The sequence below is a fragment of the Schistocerca serialis genome, chromosome 1, assembly GCF_023864345.2.
Source record: "Schistocerca serialis cubense isolate TAMUIC-IGC-003099 chromosome 1, iqSchSeri2.2, whole genome shotgun sequence".
Lineage (NCBI taxonomy): Eukaryota > Metazoa > Arthropoda > Insecta > Orthoptera > Acrididae > Schistocerca > Schistocerca serialis.
Genome location: NC_064638.1, coordinates 871,898,042 through 871,916,905, shown reverse-complemented (window position 1 = coordinate 871,916,905; position 18,864 = coordinate 871,898,042). Strand labels below are relative to the sequence as shown.

At 41.6% G+C, this 18,864-nt stretch overlaps 1 protein-coding gene across 1 annotated transcript in view; it reads right to left on the bottom strand.

Annotated features, from left to right (window-relative positions):
• Positions 1–18,864, bottom strand: part of LOC126486056 (ribosomal protein S6 kinase beta-1) — a 168,837-nt gene that overhangs the window by 16,283 nt on the left and 133,690 nt on the right. The window contains exon 10 of the mRNA XM_050108921.1: positions 7,291–7,398. Within this exon, the coding sequence (XP_049964878.1) occupies positions 7,291–7,398 (108 nt within the window). The remainder of the gene's footprint in view (positions 1–7,290; positions 7,399–18,864) is intronic.

The following is an 18,864-nucleotide window of genomic DNA, read 5'->3' as shown; positions in this document are numbered from 1 at the left end:
TTGAACGTCGATGTTGAGCTTGCCAAGTTCAACATACTGTTGAACACTTGTGGATATGGTAAACATGTCTCACCATGGTACATGTGATGGCAGCATGCACCAGCAGCAGTATTTGGCTTGCAAATCACCCAGTTTGTTTACAAAACGGACAGATGTAAAATTCCTATGTCAGCTCTATTAAAACGTACATTTCCTCCCTTGTCTATATGTTAGGTTCTGTCAGTAGTATACATAAACAGTACCTTCAATCTACATCTACAACTACATGGATACTCTGCAAACCACATTTAAATCCCTGGCAGAGGGTTCATCAAACCACCTTCACAATAATTCTCTGTTTTTCTCATGCACTTTACGGGATTGGAAAAATAAACACCAATATCTTTCTGTGCGAGCTCTAATTTCCCCTATTTTATAATGATGATCATTTCTCCCTATGTAGGTCACTTTCGTGAGAAGATTCCGCTGCAACTAAAAATGCCTTTGTTTTAATGATGTCCACCCTAAATCCTGTATCATTTCAATGACACTCTCCCACCACTATTTTGTGACAATACAAAATGTGCTGCCCTTCTCTGAATTTTCCCGATGTACTCCATCAGTCCTGTCTGTTAAGGATCCCACACTGCACAGCAGTATTCTAAAAGTGGACGGACAAGCATAGTGTAGGCAGACTCTTTAGTACATCTGTTACATTTTCTAAGTGTCCTGCCAATAAATCACAGTCTTTGGTTAGCCTTCCCCTTCCAATTTAAGTTGTTTGTAATTGTAATTCCTAGGTATTTGGTTGAATTTACAGCTTTTAGGTGCATCTAATTTATTGTGTAACCAAAATTTAATGGATGCACTCACATGGATGACCTCACACATTTTGTTATTTAGGGTCAATTGCCAGTTTTTGCACCATACAGATGTCTCTTCTAAATCGTTTTGCAAAGATGGCTTCACTAGCTGATAAGTGACAGCACCATCTGCAAACAACCTAAGACAGTCGTTCACATTGTCTTCTAAATTGTTTATATAGATAAGGAATGCCAACAGCCTTGCGGCAGTGGTGACACCAATTCCCCCGGCAGATAACCAAAGTTGAGTCCTGTCAGTATGGGCTAGCACTTGGATGGGTGACCATCCGGTTTGCCAAGTGCTGTCAGCAAGCTGGGTGCACTCAGTGAGGCAAACTGAGGAGCTACTTAATTGAAAAGTAGCGGCTCCGGTCTCATAAACTGAGTTGAGGCCGGGAGAGCAGTGTGCTGACCACATGCCCCAGCATATGCGCATCCAGTGACGCCTGTGGGCTGAGGATGACACAGCGGTCAGTCGGTACTGTTGAGCCTTCCAAGGCCTGTTCAGGCAGAGTATAAATAAGTAACAGCAAAGAGCCTATATCACTACCTTGTGGAACGCCAGAAATCAGTCCTGTTTTACTCGATGGCTTTCTGTCAGTTACTACGAACTGTGACCTCTCTGACAGGAAATTGCAAATCCAGTCACATAACAGAGACAATATTCCATAACCACGCAATTTCACTACAAGCCGCTTGTATGGTCCAGTGTCAAAAGACTTCTGGAAATCTAGAAATATGGAATCAACTTGAAATCCCTTGTCAACAGCATTCAACACTTCATGTGAGTAATGCGCTAGTTTGTGTTTCACAAGAAAGATGTTTCCTAATTTGTGTTGATGTGTGTGTCAATAGGCCATTCTCCTTGAGGTAATTCATGATGTTCGATTACAATATATGCTCCAAAATCCTGCTGCTTATCACTATTAATGATATGGGCCTGTAGTGTAGTGTAGTGGACTACTACTACTACTACTACTACTACTACTACTATCTTTCTTGAATACTGGTGCAAACTGTGCAACATTCGTCTTTGAGTACAGATCTTTCGACAAGAAAATGGTTGTGTACGATTGTTAAGTATGGAGCTACTTTAACAGCATACTCTGAAAGAAGCCTAACTGGCATACAGTCTGGAACAGAAGACTTTCTTTTGTTAAGAGATTTAAGTCACTTCACTACTCCGAGGATATCTATTTCTACATTACTCATGTTTGCAGCTGTTTTTGATTCGAATTCTGGAATATTTACTTCATCCTCTGTGGTGAAAGAATTTCAGAAGGCTGTGTTTAGTAACTCTGTTTTAGCAGCACTGTTGGCAAAGGTATTTCCATTGCTATTGTGCAAGGAAGGCATTGATTGTGTTTTGCCACTAGCAAACTTCATGTACGACCAGAATGTCTTTGGATTTTCTACCAGGCCTCGAGACGAAGTTTCATTGTGGAAACTATTGTAAGCATCTCGCACTGAAGTCTGCACTAAATTTTGAGCTTCTATAAAAGATTGCCAATCTTGGAGGGTTTGCTTCTGTTTAAATTTGGCAGTTTTTTTCTTTTGTTGTTTCTGCAACAGTGGTCTGACCCGTTTTGTCTACCAAGGAGGATCAGATCCGTCATTTGTTAATTTATTGGGTGTAAATCTCTCAAATGCTGCTGATACTATTTCTTTGAATTCAAGTCACATCTGGTCTACACTTACATTGTTAATTTGAAAGAATGGAGATTGTCTCTCAGGAAGATGTCAAGTGAATTTTTATCTACTTTTTTAAATAGGTATACTTTTTGTTAATTTTTGGAGGATTTGGGGGTTACAATATTCTATCTCACTACGACAATCCTGTGTTCACTGATCCCTGTATCTGTTTTGACAGGTGTTATTAGCTCAGGATTTGGCATGAACTAACTGCTTGAAATAATTTTCAGCGAACGCATTTATCACAATTTTGGATGATTTTTTATGCGTACCTCCAGATTTAAATATATATTTTCGCCAACATATTGAGGGTAAATTAAAGTTACTACCAACTACAACTGTATGAGTCAGGTATGTGTTTGAAATGAAACTCAACCTTTGTTTGAACCTTTCAGCAATTGTATCATCTGAATTGGGAAGTCGGTGAAAGGATTCAATTATTATTTTATCCCGATTGCCAAGAATGATCTCTGCCCACACTAACTCACAGGAACTATCTACTTCAATTTCGCGACAAGGTAAACTACTTCTAACAGCAACAAACACTACATTGCCAATGTGTTTAGCCAATCCTTTCAGAACACCATTAGGTTCTTCCCAAAAATTTAAGCTGAACTGATCTCTGGCTTTAGCCAGCTTTCAGTGCCTATAATGATTTGAGCATCAGTGCTTTCTATTAGTGCTTGGAGCTCTGGTACTTTTCCCAACAGCTACGACAATTTACAACTGTTATACCTATTGGTTCCTGTATCTACATTCTTCCTGTGTTCGGCCTGCACCCTCCAAGACTGAAGCCCTTTTAGTGTTTTTCCAAGACCCTCTAACATGAAAAACTGCCCAGTCCATGACACACAGCCCCTGCTACTCATGTATCCCCCACCTGCATGTAGTGGACTCCTGACCCATTCAGCAGAACCCGAAACCCAACCATCCTGTGGTGCAACTTGAGGAATCTGCAGCCTAGGTTGCAGAACTGTCTGAGCTTCTGATTCAGACCCTCCACTCGGCTCTACCAGACGTCTGCAAGCAGTCCTGTCGATTATGCTGCAAATAGTGAATTATGCTTTTATCTCACAAGCAAGACTAGCAGCCTTTACAACTTGTTAGCCAGTTAAATCGAGAGAGAATCTCTTCCGATCTTAAGTGACACACGTCATTGGTATCGATGTGAGCCACAGAGTGCACCTTGGCATTCTTCCTCCTCCTTTGGCAGCCGTGTCCGTAAGGTGACCCATAATGGGCCAAACATTTGAGCTCCCAACTACCAATAAGCCCACCTTGTGTACGATTGCCTGGATCTTGCAGCCAGAGAGGTTTCCTCTGAAACAGAACAGATGACTGCATCTGGCTGAGCAACAGTGTCAGCCACAGACAGCACATAGAACCTGTTTGTCAGACAAATTGGGGAGGCCTTACATGCAGCCCCCTGGGAAGTCTTTTGCTGCTTGCCACACCCCGAGGCAAAGCCCAACTCGACCACAAGTGAGGGGTTGACCTCAGTGTAAGCAGTAACTAGGCTAGCCACCAGTGAGGACCTATTGGAGGACTCTGATGTCTGTTGGATCCCCATGGCCAACCCACAACCATGGTGCCCATCCGCTGCAGCTTCAAGCTCAGCTGTGTAACCAAAGCAATCACAGCCTGGAGCTGAGAGCAATGTGTCACCAACTTGGCTTGCATCCACACACAACAGTCCCAGTCCCTACCCATACTGAAGACCATGGAAAACCACATTACTCAGATAAACGGACTATTGACAGTGCTGCGGAACTCTACTGCAGGCCCTGATGAAAACACAAGAGCTGCATACAATAAATTACATTAATAGGCAGAGATTCCACACTAAATAAATCTGCCCCAGATTAGGAACTTGTAATATGTCATCCAATACAAATGAAAACGGGAGAACTGCATCTATTAGATATTAAATTAACACGCAAAACCTCAAGAAACTAAACTATTAAAGCACACAGATGAAATTATACGATTTGCTCCTGATCAGGCACTTGTAAAAGTTACAAATGAACATGTTTTAAGGCAAAAAGGAAGGTTCTATAATAAGTCAGTAAGGACACCAGTTTATGAAATCTCTTAGAAGTGGTGCTACACAAATTTGTAATAGTCTTTCATATAAGATAAAAATTATTTCATCTCACTGTTTAGTACAACCCTAAGGTCATTCTCATTAAACCGCTGTTTCTATTCAGTAGCAGAATCTTTAGTGCGTGTGAAATACAAGACTAAACGAGAAAGTGCAAAATATCTCACTGTAAGCAGTGCAAGCTAGAGAGAGAGAGAGAGAGAGAGAGAGAGAGAGAGAGAGAGAGAGAGAGAGAGAGAGAGAGGGGGGGGGGGGAGGGGGGGGGGGACATTGTGAAACACAAGCCTGCAACACATAACACATCACTGTCCGTGTATTCATTACGCTACACACAATTTCCATAAGATGCAGCCTGATCTTTTATACTGCCTTCATTTATGAGGTGGAATCCAAAATTTATGGCACTGGTGCTGCAATCTGGAAAGTAGGAGTAGTAGATCTTTGCACCGCTAGGTGGCGAGAGCTGCATATCTGACGAGTCAGTGTGCGGAAAGGCATTCAGCTGGGAGGACATGTTGCGTGTCCACAGTGATTTCCGTAATACTCTGTTTGGGGTGTGGCGATTTTACGATGAATCCGTGAACGGAACAGCGCATGTGATCAAATTCTGTGCGAATCTCAGGAAAAGTGCTATGGAGACCCTTGCAATGATTCAACAAGTGTTTCGGGGACAGAGCACGAGTCATACACGTGAGTTCGAGTAGTATGCTCGGTTCAGGGCTGTCCATACAGATGTCGAAGATGATGTTCACACTGGAAGGCCCATTAGCCGCACAACGCCAAACACTGTTGCCAAACTTCAACAATTTGTTCGTGCGGATCGACGTCGAACCCTTCAAGAACTTGTGGATTAAGTGAGTATTGGTTATGGGTCATGTCAACGAATGTTGACTGATTAACTGGGCATGCATTGTGTCACCACAAAATTTCTGGCAAGGATCTTAACTGCTGATCAGAAGGTACAGCATGTTGAAGTGTGCATGGACCTTCGTCAGACCACATCTGATGATCCAAACTTCTTGTCACAGGTTATCACCGGTGACGAGAGCTGGATTTACGGTTATGACACAGAGACAAAGTAACAATCATTTCAGTGGAAGAGCCCGGCTCTCCAAGACCCAAAAAAGCGAGACAGGAGAAGAGCAAAGTGAAGAGCATGATAATCATTTTCTTTATATCAAGAGAATTGTGCACAAAGAATTCATCCCACCCAACCAAACAGCGAATTCTGCGTACTACTGTGACATTTTGCGACGGCTCCTTGAAAACGTGCGCCGACAACGGCCCGAACTTTGGCATGAAGGGAACTGGCTGCTGCATCATCACAATGCACCCTGTCACACGCCCTTGCTCACCAGGACCTTTTTGGCAAAAAACACCCACTGTACTCACCAGATTTGGCACCTTGTGACTTCACGCTATTCCCAAAACTGAAACAAGTTGCAAAGCTGTCGGTTCAACACTCTAGAGAGGATTCAAGAAGTACCGCTGGCAGTGATAAACACCCTCAAAGAACAGGACTTCCAGAAAACGTTTGACCAGTGGCAGAAGTGCTGGGACCGGTGTGTACGTGTGGATGGCAACTACTTCGAGGGTGATGGTGACCATCAGCCCAAAGGTAAGATTTTCAACAGATGGCAGCACCAGTCCTGAAAATTTTTGATAGCACCTTGTAGTTTACACAACAAATTGTACTAATAAATGATAGGTTTTCAAAAGATCAATTTTCTGGTGCTTTGAAACAGCATATATTCAGAGCATGTAAGTCGTGACGTAAAAGCCGCCCAGTATGGGCTTCAACTTAAATCCAATATGGCGTTTCCAGACACTGTATGGGAAGAAAGATCACTTGTATGTGATGCAGGTAGCAATGCTCTGCATGTTCGGAAAGTCTCCCCAATGTGCTTTTTCGATGCTATGCTGTCAGAAATTCAGCATGCTCAACATTGACATACAATTGCAAGATCTGTGTTCCGATGGCTTTAGCGTCGTCGTACAAAATAGGAGGAATTCATAATAATGTCTACATGTGCTGAATTGTGTTCATCACAGCAAATTAATACTAATGAATTTTGAAATGTCTCAGTACATTAGCCCTCAGGGCCAGCTTTTTCGACTAAATAAATTCCAATTATGGATAGTTGGCACATACTCTTGTTAAAAGGCATTTATTTTTAGAGTTTTTCCATATTTTATTACATTTTATAACTAAAATTAACAGAAAGGTGGCACTGAGTTAACTGGACAAAGCAGTAGACTTGTTTTATAATTTAATGAAGAAAATGACAGCTCATTTCTCATTGTGAATGCATGTGATGGTCAAATTAGGGCACCTTCAAATCTAAAATAAGAGCAGGATGGTAGCCACCACTAGACTAAGCAGTCATGTGTTGTTAAAAACTGAGAAATCATAAATACGGCTGAGTTTATATGTTTTTTGAAAATCTGAAGCATCAAAAGGAAGTGACAACTAACCCTCTTCTCTGCCTAATCCATCCGAAACTATTTATTATAATAAAATGTGTGTGATCTGGGCTATGATTTGTTCATAAAACTAAAATTAATATTTTCCCACACACATGCACGCATACACGCATGCTAACTTTCAGAAAGAATACACGCATCAAACCACAAAAAGATGTTAAATGGTGTTACCTGGAATACAAGGTTAGCACTCTCACTCAGAGTGGATTCGTCTGGTGAGTCAATTGGTGTCTGCTTCGTAAACTTTGTATCGAATTGGGATACATCATCTTCACTACTCTGTAAAAAATTTACAATAATTTCAATTAAAACAGCATCGATTGTTTCAAGGTTAAAAGATATGTCTCAAGTGGATCACTACAGTATTACGTCATAATTTAGGTTAGAGGCACATTGTGATACAATAATATTAATTTTAGAGGTCTGCAAAGAAAAATTCAGTTCAAAACTAGGTTAAAGAGTTTAGCTGAATTGGTTGGTCTTATGATCTGCTTCAAAAAATCTGAGATTATAGCAGGGCAGACACAAAGATGTACAAAACAAGAGTAGTAAATTAAGTGAGAAAATTAGCAGAGAGTGAAAAAAGATCTCTACCAGGAATTGGAAAAATTGCAGCTGAAACACAATGAGTTAGAAAAGAAAATTTGTCACAGGTACAGTGATTCCAACCTTTCTGAGAGTATTACCCCTGAGAGACAGCATATAGAAACCAATACCCCAAACAAAGTTTGGTAACTAACTAACTAACTAACATTTAGATTGGGAAGAAAAAGGTTTGAATTCATATTTTGGGCAATATATTTCATTAATGCTGTACAATAAAACATGTTTCTGTAGGTGGTGTATTGCATCAAGAAATAATGAAGCTCAGTGAGATGGTTGGTATTGCTTATTTATAGCAATCTTTTATTCAGTTTGGTCTCAGTTAATGCCTCATAAATTGTGTTCAAAATTTCAATCAGTTCCTTGCTTTTGTTTTCATTGCCACTATAACTGCAAATCCACTTAACACCTATAGGTCATAGTAAATGGAATCAGTTTTCTTACGGGTTTCCTGATAACAATGGATAGTCTTCACTAATCTTTTTCTGAAACCTTGCTAGTTCTGTTTAAGAGAAATCTGCTCATGCGTTGTCTTCACATAGCGCAAGTGATTCTGTGTTGGCTTGAATTTTGCTGTCTCAAAATATTCCTTCAATCACTGCAACTGTTTTTAAGCATGGGCATTTAATTGTCGATTCTCCACTTCATGAAAATAATTACCAGTGCAATTTACTACTGATTGTCAGTGACAACTTATTTCACATGGGAAGAAGTACTTTTCAGTGTTCGTGTCCAGCATCACAATCAATTCTGAGAACATCGAATTGTCTTGAACTTCGGCACTGTGTTTGTAAAGCTCCATCTGCAAGGGAAACTGCCAACTTTACCTTGTGCTGTCAAAATAGTCACTGCATTTCCTTGCAACATATTCATCTCTACAGAGAAATCCACAAAGTATGCCACTTGGGAAACAAATATACATTGCCCATTATTTTGGCATATAAGTCTCTCTCTTTTTCCATCTTCACACTTTGCAGAAACAAAACAATTTCTTACCTAAGCTTGAGCAGTCCATGCAACACCTTGCCATATGACAGCAATTGTACTACTGTGTGGAACAATGAGCACATCGAATTTGGTTGTAACCTTTTTGTGCACCTCTTTGAGCTGTGTTTGTCGCAATACCTTGGAAATTGTTTTACAATCTTCACTACCTGATTCAGAAAATTTATAAGCTGCTTGTAGTAGTGTTCAGTGATTCTGAGAACAAGTATTCTCTTTTCAAATCATCATCTTATGTATAGAACATGGGCAAGCAGCTTGGAACAAGATGATGTGTCCGTCAATTCAGCAAAAAGAAATGAACTGGTCTTTATATTGTCGAACACTGTGTCAAAAATATCCAAACTCCTGGCCTTGATATGACTTCTGATTGTGTTGTTAGAAAGAGGTATCTATTTTTTCCTAAAACTAGCTTCATCACATCTAGTAAGCAATGCTTGATGAGATCCTCTAGTGTTGTATGAAGTTCCTTGGTTTCAGTGATTCAAAGAGGATTCAGTATGAAGCTTTAAAGTGTGATTTCTAGTGACTGGAAAAAAGGCTGATAAATCTGTGTGTGAACTTTTCAATTCAGCTTCATTGCAGTTGAACAATGCAGTGCCTTTCATTGAACTTTGCACAATTTCTTTTGAAGTGGTCTTTTGATTTGCTGGGTTTCACACACACTGCTGTTAGCACTTTACTTCATGGGACACACTGGAGCTTTTTGCTAGCTTTATCAATTACCATGGTAAAACTGTTACAGAAGAGCTTCTTTATAAGCTCTTTTTTCTCTCTTGGCATGGCTTCTGAAAGAAGGAAAAATTGTCTAAAATACAGATACTTAAGAACAAGATGCACATTATAACGTGTTTTTTTGCAAAAAAGTATTGTGAAAATGTAATATTATCATTCAAAAAGTAATGCAACTGATGTTTACAATATGTTTGGGGTTAAGCCTTTTTGCAACTTCCTTAATGCAATTTATATTTTGGCATTCATGTTTCATCTCAATTTATAATTTAAACATTCAGTAGCTTGAAGTATATACATATATACATATTTACACGCAATTCAAATGAGTCTGTGACATTGTTTCAAATTCACGGCACTGCATCTTGAATCTGGAGCTTGCAGGACATCACTTCACAAGCATTTAGAAGCCCACCTACAACTTATTCTCAGGCTCAACAATGTGGAACGTTGCCTTTGCAGACTTGAGCCAGCAACAAGTGAATATTGCAATGCACTGCAAATCACAGTGCAGCGTGACAAATCACAACATTGCCCATATTTCATTAACAGCGTTCTGTTCACAGATGATTGCCTGGGTTCACATTGTGTTAAATATGGAGTGGCATCGCAAAGAAACTGAACAACTTACTGAGCTTTATACAGAAATGCGGGAACTGTGGGACCCTATGGACAATAGTTACCATATAAAAACAAAAACAGAATAGTGACTGGTAATTGGCCGCAAGTGATGTTGGCTGTGAAACCGATACAGTTAGGAGGAATATGCAAACATTGATTACTATCTCTGATCTACTTTGGATATCCTCAACATGTACATTTATCGAAACTAGACATATTCATCACAGGGGATTTACCTGTGATCTTGTTTATGTAAATGTGTCTAATTTTTACAGTCTACAGATTTCTGACTTATTACACATCACCAGTTTCAGGAAACGTTGCCCGTCTTCATATCATATGTTATCATTACAGAGTAACTTGTCATACAGGAACTACCAGTTCATTGTCGTATACTGTATATGACAATACACTGACAGTTCCTTTAAGACAGGTTACTTGGTAACTACAACATATGATCTGAAGACGGGTGACATTGCCCGAAACCAGTAATCTGGAAATTACAAGCAACAATTTGCACACACAAAAATTACAGTTTTGAATCACCAATTGCCAAAATATCTTTGTGAGACGCTGGAGTTGTTTGTGCCGATTATTTACAGTCCAACTATAACAGCAGCTGTTCAAAGTGTTAGCGATATTTGATAGAAAAGTTTTGGCATGTTCATTCTTTCAAGGTAACTTGCAACTGTTTGAGAACAACTGCATTAAAAAAAGAGCCAATCCAAAAACTGTGGCTTTTATTTTTTTATGCAAAATGTAAAACACTTTCTGAAAAGCTATTTGAGCAAGAATTGCAGCTTAGTTTTATTTACATGAAGAAATTTTCTTCAGCAGCACAGCACATTACTCAGCTTTCAGATTTCTGCTTTCCTTGGACAAAACCTAGATGTAACAATTCTTTGTGTGGCAGTGTGAAAAAGTCTGCAACAAAGAGTCCACAACAAAGTTGTCTTTCGAGGCATGACCAGGTGTTAAATTTGTTCATGTCACAGAGCTGATAGAAGCATCGAACCATTGATGTGTGCAGAGAAGAGCAGGTCTGACATCACCTTATTGCCCAGCTGTTTGGCAATGCCGAGCTATTTCAAGTGTGCTTAGATACTAGTTCCTCCATGCTGATGTCAAGGTAGCTTTGACGTAAGTGGGTCGTGCAGACACAGTTGTCACAGTTGTCATAATCGGACTGCAAACGTGCAAATGCCGCCCCTCTCTCTATCCCCAAAGGCTTGCTTGGTGATGGCATGTGTAGTCAATCAATACAGAGGAGGTTGTGAAGTCTGATCACACAGTCCACTGACCATCACACAGTCCACTGGCTACCTCTGACAAACTCTGGCAATGGCTGGATTCTGTCCTGGCACTCCTCTGCTGGTTCTAAGCCCCATTTAACTTCTTCCCTTCATGTTCCTCCCTTCCATGAAGAAAATTCACCCTCGAATTTTACCAATATATAGATACTAGTTTATTTACACTCCTCCTGTCCACCTCCATTCGCATCTCACTTTGTCTTTCACATTATTTACTTTATATTTCCAACGTCACAAGCACTCAAGTCTACACAGAGGTCTTTGTTCATGGTGCTCTTTGTCCCTCATCACATTGTTTCTGGGAACCAGGTTTTAAATTTTAAGACATTTCCAGGGGCAGATGTGGACTCTGACCACAATCTATTGGTTATGAACTGTAGATTAAAACTGAAGAAACTGCAAAAAGGTGGGAATTTAAGGAGATGCGACCTGGATAAACTGACTAAACCAGAGGTTGTACAGAGTTTGAGCGAGAGCATAAGGGAACAATTGACAGGAATGGGGGGAAAGAAATACAGTAGAAGAAGAATGGGTAGCTTTCAGAAATGAGATAGTGAAGGCTGTGGAGGATCAAGTAGGTAAAAAGATGAGGGCTAGTAGAAATCCTTGGGTAACAGAAGAGAAACTGAATTTAACTGATGAAAGGAGGAAATACAAAAATGCAGTAAGTGAAGCAGGCAAAAAGGAACACAAACGTCTCAAAAATGAGATCGACAGGAAGTGCAAAATGGCTAAGCAAGGATGGCTAGAGGACAAATATAAGGACGTAGAGGCTTATCTCACGAGGGGTAAGACAGATACTGCCTAGAGGGAAATTAAAGAGACCTTTGGAGAAAAGAGAACCACTTGCATGAATATCAAGAGCTCAGATGGAAACCCAGTTCTAAGCAAAGAAGGGAAAGCAGAAAGGTGGAAGGAGTATATAGAGGGTCTACACAAGGGCGATGTACTTGAGGGCAATATTATTGAAAAGGAAGAGGATGTAGATGAAGATGAAATGGGAGATATGATACTGCATGAAGAGTTTGACAGAGCACTGAAAGACCTGAGTCGAAACAAGGCCCCGGGAGTAGACAACATTCCATTAGAACTATTGACAGCCTTGGGAGAGCCAGTCCTGACAAAACTCTATCATCTGGTGAGCAAGATGTATGAGACAGGTGAAATTCCCTCAGACTTCAAGAAGAATATAATAATTCCAATCCCAAAGAAAGCAGGTGTTGACAGATGTGAAAATTACCGAACTATCAGTTTAATAAGTCACAGCTGCAAAATACTAACGCCAATTCTTTACAGACAAATGGAAAAACTGGCAGAAGCCAACCTCGGGGAAGATCAGTTTGGATTCTGTAGAAATGTTGAAAGACGTGAAGCAATACTGACCCTACGACTTATCTTAGAAGAAAGATTAAGGAAAGGCAAACCTACTTTTCCAGCTTTTGTAGACTTAGAGAAAGCTTTTGACAATGTTGATTGGAATACTCTCTTTCAAATACTGAATGTGGCAGGGATAAAATACAGGGAGCGAAAGGCTATTTACAATTTGTACAGAAACCAGATGGCAGTTATAAGAGTCAAAGGGCATGAAAGGGAAGCAGTGGTTGGCAAGGAGCGAGAGAGGGGTTTAGCCTCTCCCCGATGTTATTCTATCTGTATATTGAGCAAGCAGTAAAGGAAACCAAAGAAAAATTCGGAGTAGGTATTAAAATCCATGGAGAAGAAATAAAAACTTTGAGGTTCGCCGATGACATTGTAATTCTGTCAGAGACAGCAAAGGACTTGAAAGAGCAGTTGAACGGAATGGACAGTGTCTTGAAAGGAGGGTATAAGATGAACATCAACAAAAGCAAAACGAGGATAATGGAATGTAGTCAAATTAAGTCGGGTGATGCTGAGGGAATTAGATTAGGAAATGAGACACTTAAAGTAGTAAATGAGTTTAGCTATTTGGGGAGCAAAATAACTGATGATGGTCGAAGTAGAGAGGATATAAAATGTAGACTGGCAATGACAAGGAAAGCGTTTCTAAAGAAGAGAAATTTGTTAAGATCGAGTATTGATTTAAGTGTCAGGAAGTCGTTTCTCAAAGTATTTGTATGGAGTGTAACCATGTATGGAAGTGAAACATGGACAATAAATAGTTTAGACAAGAAGAGGATAGAAGCTTTTGCAATGTAGTGCTACAGAAGAATACTGAAGATTAGATGGGTAGATCACATAACTAATGAGGGGGTATTGAATAGAATTGGGGAGAAGAGGAGTTTGTGGCACAACTTGACTAGAAGAAGGGATCGGTTGGTAGGACATGTTCTGAGGCATCAAGGGATCACGAATTTAGTTCTGGAGGGCAGCGTCGAGGGTAAAAATCGTAGAGGGAGACCAAGAGATGAATACACTACGCAGATTCCGAAGGATGTAGGCTGCAGTAGGTACTGGGAGATTAAGAAGCTTGCACAGGATAGGGTGGCATGGAGAGCTGCATCTTACCAGTCTCAGGGCTGAAGACCACAACAACAACATCTACAACGTCACAAGCACTCAAGTCTACACAGAGGTCTTTGTTCATGGTGCTCTTTGTCCCTCATCACATTGTTTCTGGGTGGTACCATTGTGACTAGTTTGACCAGTATGTTGAAGGTTGGTAGGGAGGGGATTTGGGCTACTTTCCACTTGAATTGGTGGTATATGATTCCCATTACTGTGAACAGGCAATGGTTGGGAACCTATAGCTACTAGCACTGCTGATATTCACTGCAATACTTTCTTATGTGATTTAACAGGTGTTTCAGTGATGTAGCAATGCTATATGGCTAACATTTGATCTAAGGAGGCAGACAGAGTCGAATCTAATGTATTATTTGGGAATGTTAGTTTTCCAGTGCATAAAGTATCAATGGTAGTTTGGGTACACAAATCAAAGCTGGGGTTATGTATTCAAGGTGGTGGTTCCTGTAAGGTGGTAATCAGAAGATCAGTCAGGACGTGTAACATTGGGTACCTAACACTGATGATCATCGTCTGACCATGTACTGTTAGTTCTGTTCACTGTGTGCCACTTTGGTGACCTCGCTCGTAACAAGTACAGATACAGACTGTCTGGTTTGCTATGGAAATAACCAGTGAAGACCCACACACTGGAAAAAACTTTTGTCTTGCCTGATCCGACTTCTTTCGGACATTCCGTCGCAGATTCCCGTCGATGGAACTGTCTGATGTTACCCTTCCTCCTGAATAAATAAAATGAGTTTGGTTAAATTGAGTAAAGCTAAAAGTCTATGACAAACACTTATACAAATACACATTTGTCTACTGAAAGTTAACAACTACTTCCTTGTCAGTTAATCGTGCACTGTTCACAAAATAATTAACTTACCGCACTAAGTATATAGACGTTTTTCCTGCCAGTTTAAGCACTAAAGTTCAACTGCCATTAATAAAATTGCAATATTGTTTCATCCAAAACTCTTTCAACTTAGAACTGATTCCAAATATTTCCTTTATGTTAACTTGTGAGCCTCTTTCACCAAAATAACGTACTTATAATTCATACTTATAATTCAGTCTTTCCTTTGTATGTTGAGACATCCACCTCACATATAAGATAAAGGGTCATAGAAGGAATTGTGATTCACCAGGAGACAATCTCAGTATCTTTAACTTTACATGATAACTGGGAAATATGTCTTATTTACCAGTTTTAACAGTTCTTGCAAGCCACATACTGCCCCACTTTCAGCTATTTGAACAAAGCATTTTCATGAGCTGCCACAGCAACAGTGGTCCTATTTGCATCTGTTGGATTGACTGATTGGTCCCATAAACCATCTCATTTAATCAATCAGTCAATTAATCAAAACAACCCAGGTCATCAGTACTGCAATTTCTACGTTACTCACAGAAGAAAGAGGGCCCACTAAAAGTGGACAATCAGGGGAGTCAAATTATAAAATAATGAAGTTAAAACACACACAGTAAAAGACATTAAAAGTGAGACCAAATCTGAAAATTGGAAAAAAAAGAGCAGTCATTCACAGAGGAAGTAGTCATGGGATCACAGACTGAAAAGATGTGAAGAGAGGCCCCAAACACTCTGCCCCTGCTCCAGGAGTGAAGCAAAACCTTATATCTGGAAATAAAAACCACTTTCATGGAGAAAACTGAGGACCAGTTCAACCATCCATGAATCATCTGCTAATATTAAAATTAAGGAATCTGGAAGACTATACTTAGCATGAAAAGCCAAACAAGGGGGACATTCCACCAATATGTGGGATACCGTCAGTCTGGCTCCACAACCACATTGTGGGGGTGGTTCATTATGCAGGAGGAAACAATGGGTGAGCCTGTTATGACAAAGGTATGGAAAGTGTTAAGGAGTGGACTACTCCTGACATGAGCGGAAGGAAGAGCGCCAAACTGCAGTAGACTCCTCGATTGTGCTGAGTTTATTACTGTGAGCAGTAGTGCACCAGATGTCATTCCACGTGCAGGCAGGAGGCGGAGAGCATTAAGCTTTGGCATGCATGTAGTCTTTAGATGGTGAATATGGGGCAGCCACGTCAGCTTTTTATAAAAAATAAGATCCAAGAAACAAGACTGTGCCACAATATCAAAGAGCTGCTTGCCTAAATCAAGTTCTGGAATGGGGTGTGCAGTGGGTTGTTGATAAAAATGCATAACCTGTGTTTTGGAGGGAGAAAACTGGAAGCCATGGGAGACAGCTCACGTGGAGGCTCGTCAGATGACACCTTGGAGCTGGCGCTCAGTAGATGCTACCGAGTGGGAGTTGCACCAGATGCAAAAATTGATGACATACAATGCCGGGGTAACCACAGGGCCAACAGATGTTACAAGCCCATTGACGGTTATGAGGAAGAGTGTGGCACTTAGCACAGAACACTGTGGGATACTGTTCTCCTGAGTCTGAGGTGCAGTGAGTGAAGTGCCAACTCAAACCCGGAAGAGCCGATGTGTGAAAATCTTGTGGACAAAAATCAGAAGGGGACCATGGAAGCCCCTATCATGGAAGATAACTAAAATGTGATGGCACCAAGTCATGTCATATGCCTTATGTAAGTCCAAGAAGACTGTGACAAGGTGCCAGTCATTAGTAAAAGCGAGTCAGGTTGCTGTTTCCAACCTGAGTAAATGGTCGATTGGAGATGGTCCTTCCTGGAAACCACACTGATATGGGGACAAAGGGCACCGAGATTTGAGTACTCAACATAATCTGAAGCTAACCATCCTCTTGAGCAGTTTACGAAGTGAATTTGTGAGACTAATGGGGCGGTGAGCAGTTTACAAAGTAAATTTGTCAGACTAATGGGGTGGTACCTATCAAGAGGCATTGGGTTCTTACTGGGCTAAAGGACAGGGATAACCACACTGTCTCACCATAGTGACAGAAAAGCACCCATGAGCCAAATGTGGTTGAAGATCCTGAGGAGCTGTTACCTCTGGGGAATGTCCAAGCATTGGATCATCTGATTGTGGATTGAGTCTTGACCTCGGGCTGCGTCATGTGAGGAGGTAAGTGCCTGCATGAATTCCCATTCATTGAAGGGTTCATTGTTGCGTTCAGCATGGTGCAGGTTGAAATAGAGGGGGGTCTGTTCAACTCTGTGTTTCTGCTGGAGAAAGGTACCATGATAGGGAGAAGACACTGACGTCGTTGCAAAGTGTGTTGCAAGGTGTTCTGCGAGGACCAATGGATCAGCGCACAGAGCACCTTGGATGTAAGACACTGGACAGTTGACTCATTGGTGGCCCAAAAGCTTGGACCAAACCTGCAATGAAGAGGCATATGTCCCCAGGGAAGAAACATAGCGCTCCTTTTTACTCCATTTTTATTAAGTAGTGAGTGAAGTGTCAACTCGAATCCGGAAGAGCTGGTGTGATAAAAACTTGCGAGCCTTAGCACGGAGATGCTTAAAAGCGAGGAGATTGATCCTGGAAAGGTGTTGTTTAAATCGCTGCAGCACTCATTGGCGGTCCTGGACAGCGACTGCTACATCCTTGGTCCACCACGGTACTGGTTGACGACGAGGGGGACCTATGGGTAGGGGGGGGGTGGGGGGGGGGGGGACAGCAGTGCCAGCACCATGAAGAATAATGGCAGAGATGCCTTGCACGACCGTATCAATACGATTCAATAGGGAGGTGTCGAAGTGCACAGTATATGTATATAAAAGCCAACTGCCCTGCAGAATACCCAATGTGGGGGCCTGGCTGGTTGGCGGCAGCAGGGGAACAATAGAATCACTAGGAAATGGTCACTGTCATGAAGATCATCATGGGATGACCAATGTAGGGAAGTCATGAGAGCAAGGGAGGAGATCATGAGATCGATAGCAGTAAAGGTGCTAAAGGTGCCACGAGCGGTACTGAAGTGGGTAGGGAAACCATCATTGAGGAGACACAAATTGAAGTCTGCAATAAGTTGATCAATTAGGAGACCACTACCCATTGAATTGGCACTCCCCCACAGTTGGTGGTGGGCACTGAAGTCCCCAAGGAGGAGAAATGGGGGCGGGAGTTGCTGTATTAAGGTAGACAATTTTCAACTTAAGACAGTGGCCTACCTGGAGGGAGGCAGACATTGCAAACAGTGATTGCCGGAGTCGTTTGCACTCTAACTACTAATCTTTCCAGGTTGGTACCAAGGGGGATCCAGTCACTAATGACATCTGAGAGAATCAAAGTGCAGACCCCACCAGATACTACCCCGAGGCCAGTACAATTCTGACAGAATGCATGATACCCATGAAATGTTGGAGATTGGTCATCATGGAAGTGCATTTCTTGAAGAGCAAGCCAGAATGCAGAATAGGAGGAAATGAGATGATGTCTTTCTGGTAGGTGACAATAGTACAGGTTGCAATTCCACTGGATGATTGTGTTGTGAGAGCCCAAGTTAGGCATAAAAAAGCCAAGAGGAGGTCAGGTCACTCAGTCAGTGGTCATCACTGACAAGAATGGGGTGACATCCATAAATAAGATGTCAGACCCAGGATGTGAGGGAGGAGATGGCACGTCTGGGGGCACCAGGGTGCCTATTCTTGGGACTTAAGTTTCTTCTTATTCTTCTTCTTCATCCTCTTTCTCTTCCAGAGGTGGAGGGCGGGGCACAGAGGGAGTACAGGTGTCCGCGAGATCCAGAACCAAGCGATAGTAGGCGACATTGGGGTGCATAGATGGCCGAGTTATGGTAGGAGGCCTTCGGGGTGAGACGCGCTAGGTGAAGGTCCCAGGGGTCGAGCCCCATCACTTGCAGGTACCGAAGAAGGGGAGCACTTCTTCAGCCAGGGAGGGTAGAGGTTCCCAGAAGGGTGGTCGTTGGAACTGCAGGGGAGAAGGGGGCAGAGCTGGGGTAAGGATGAGGTAGGAGGGGAAAGGATGTAACAGAGGCAAACACTGAAGAAAGTGACACTGGAGTCTTTCTCATTTCTGGAGAACCTCAGCTTAAGACTTGCAATCC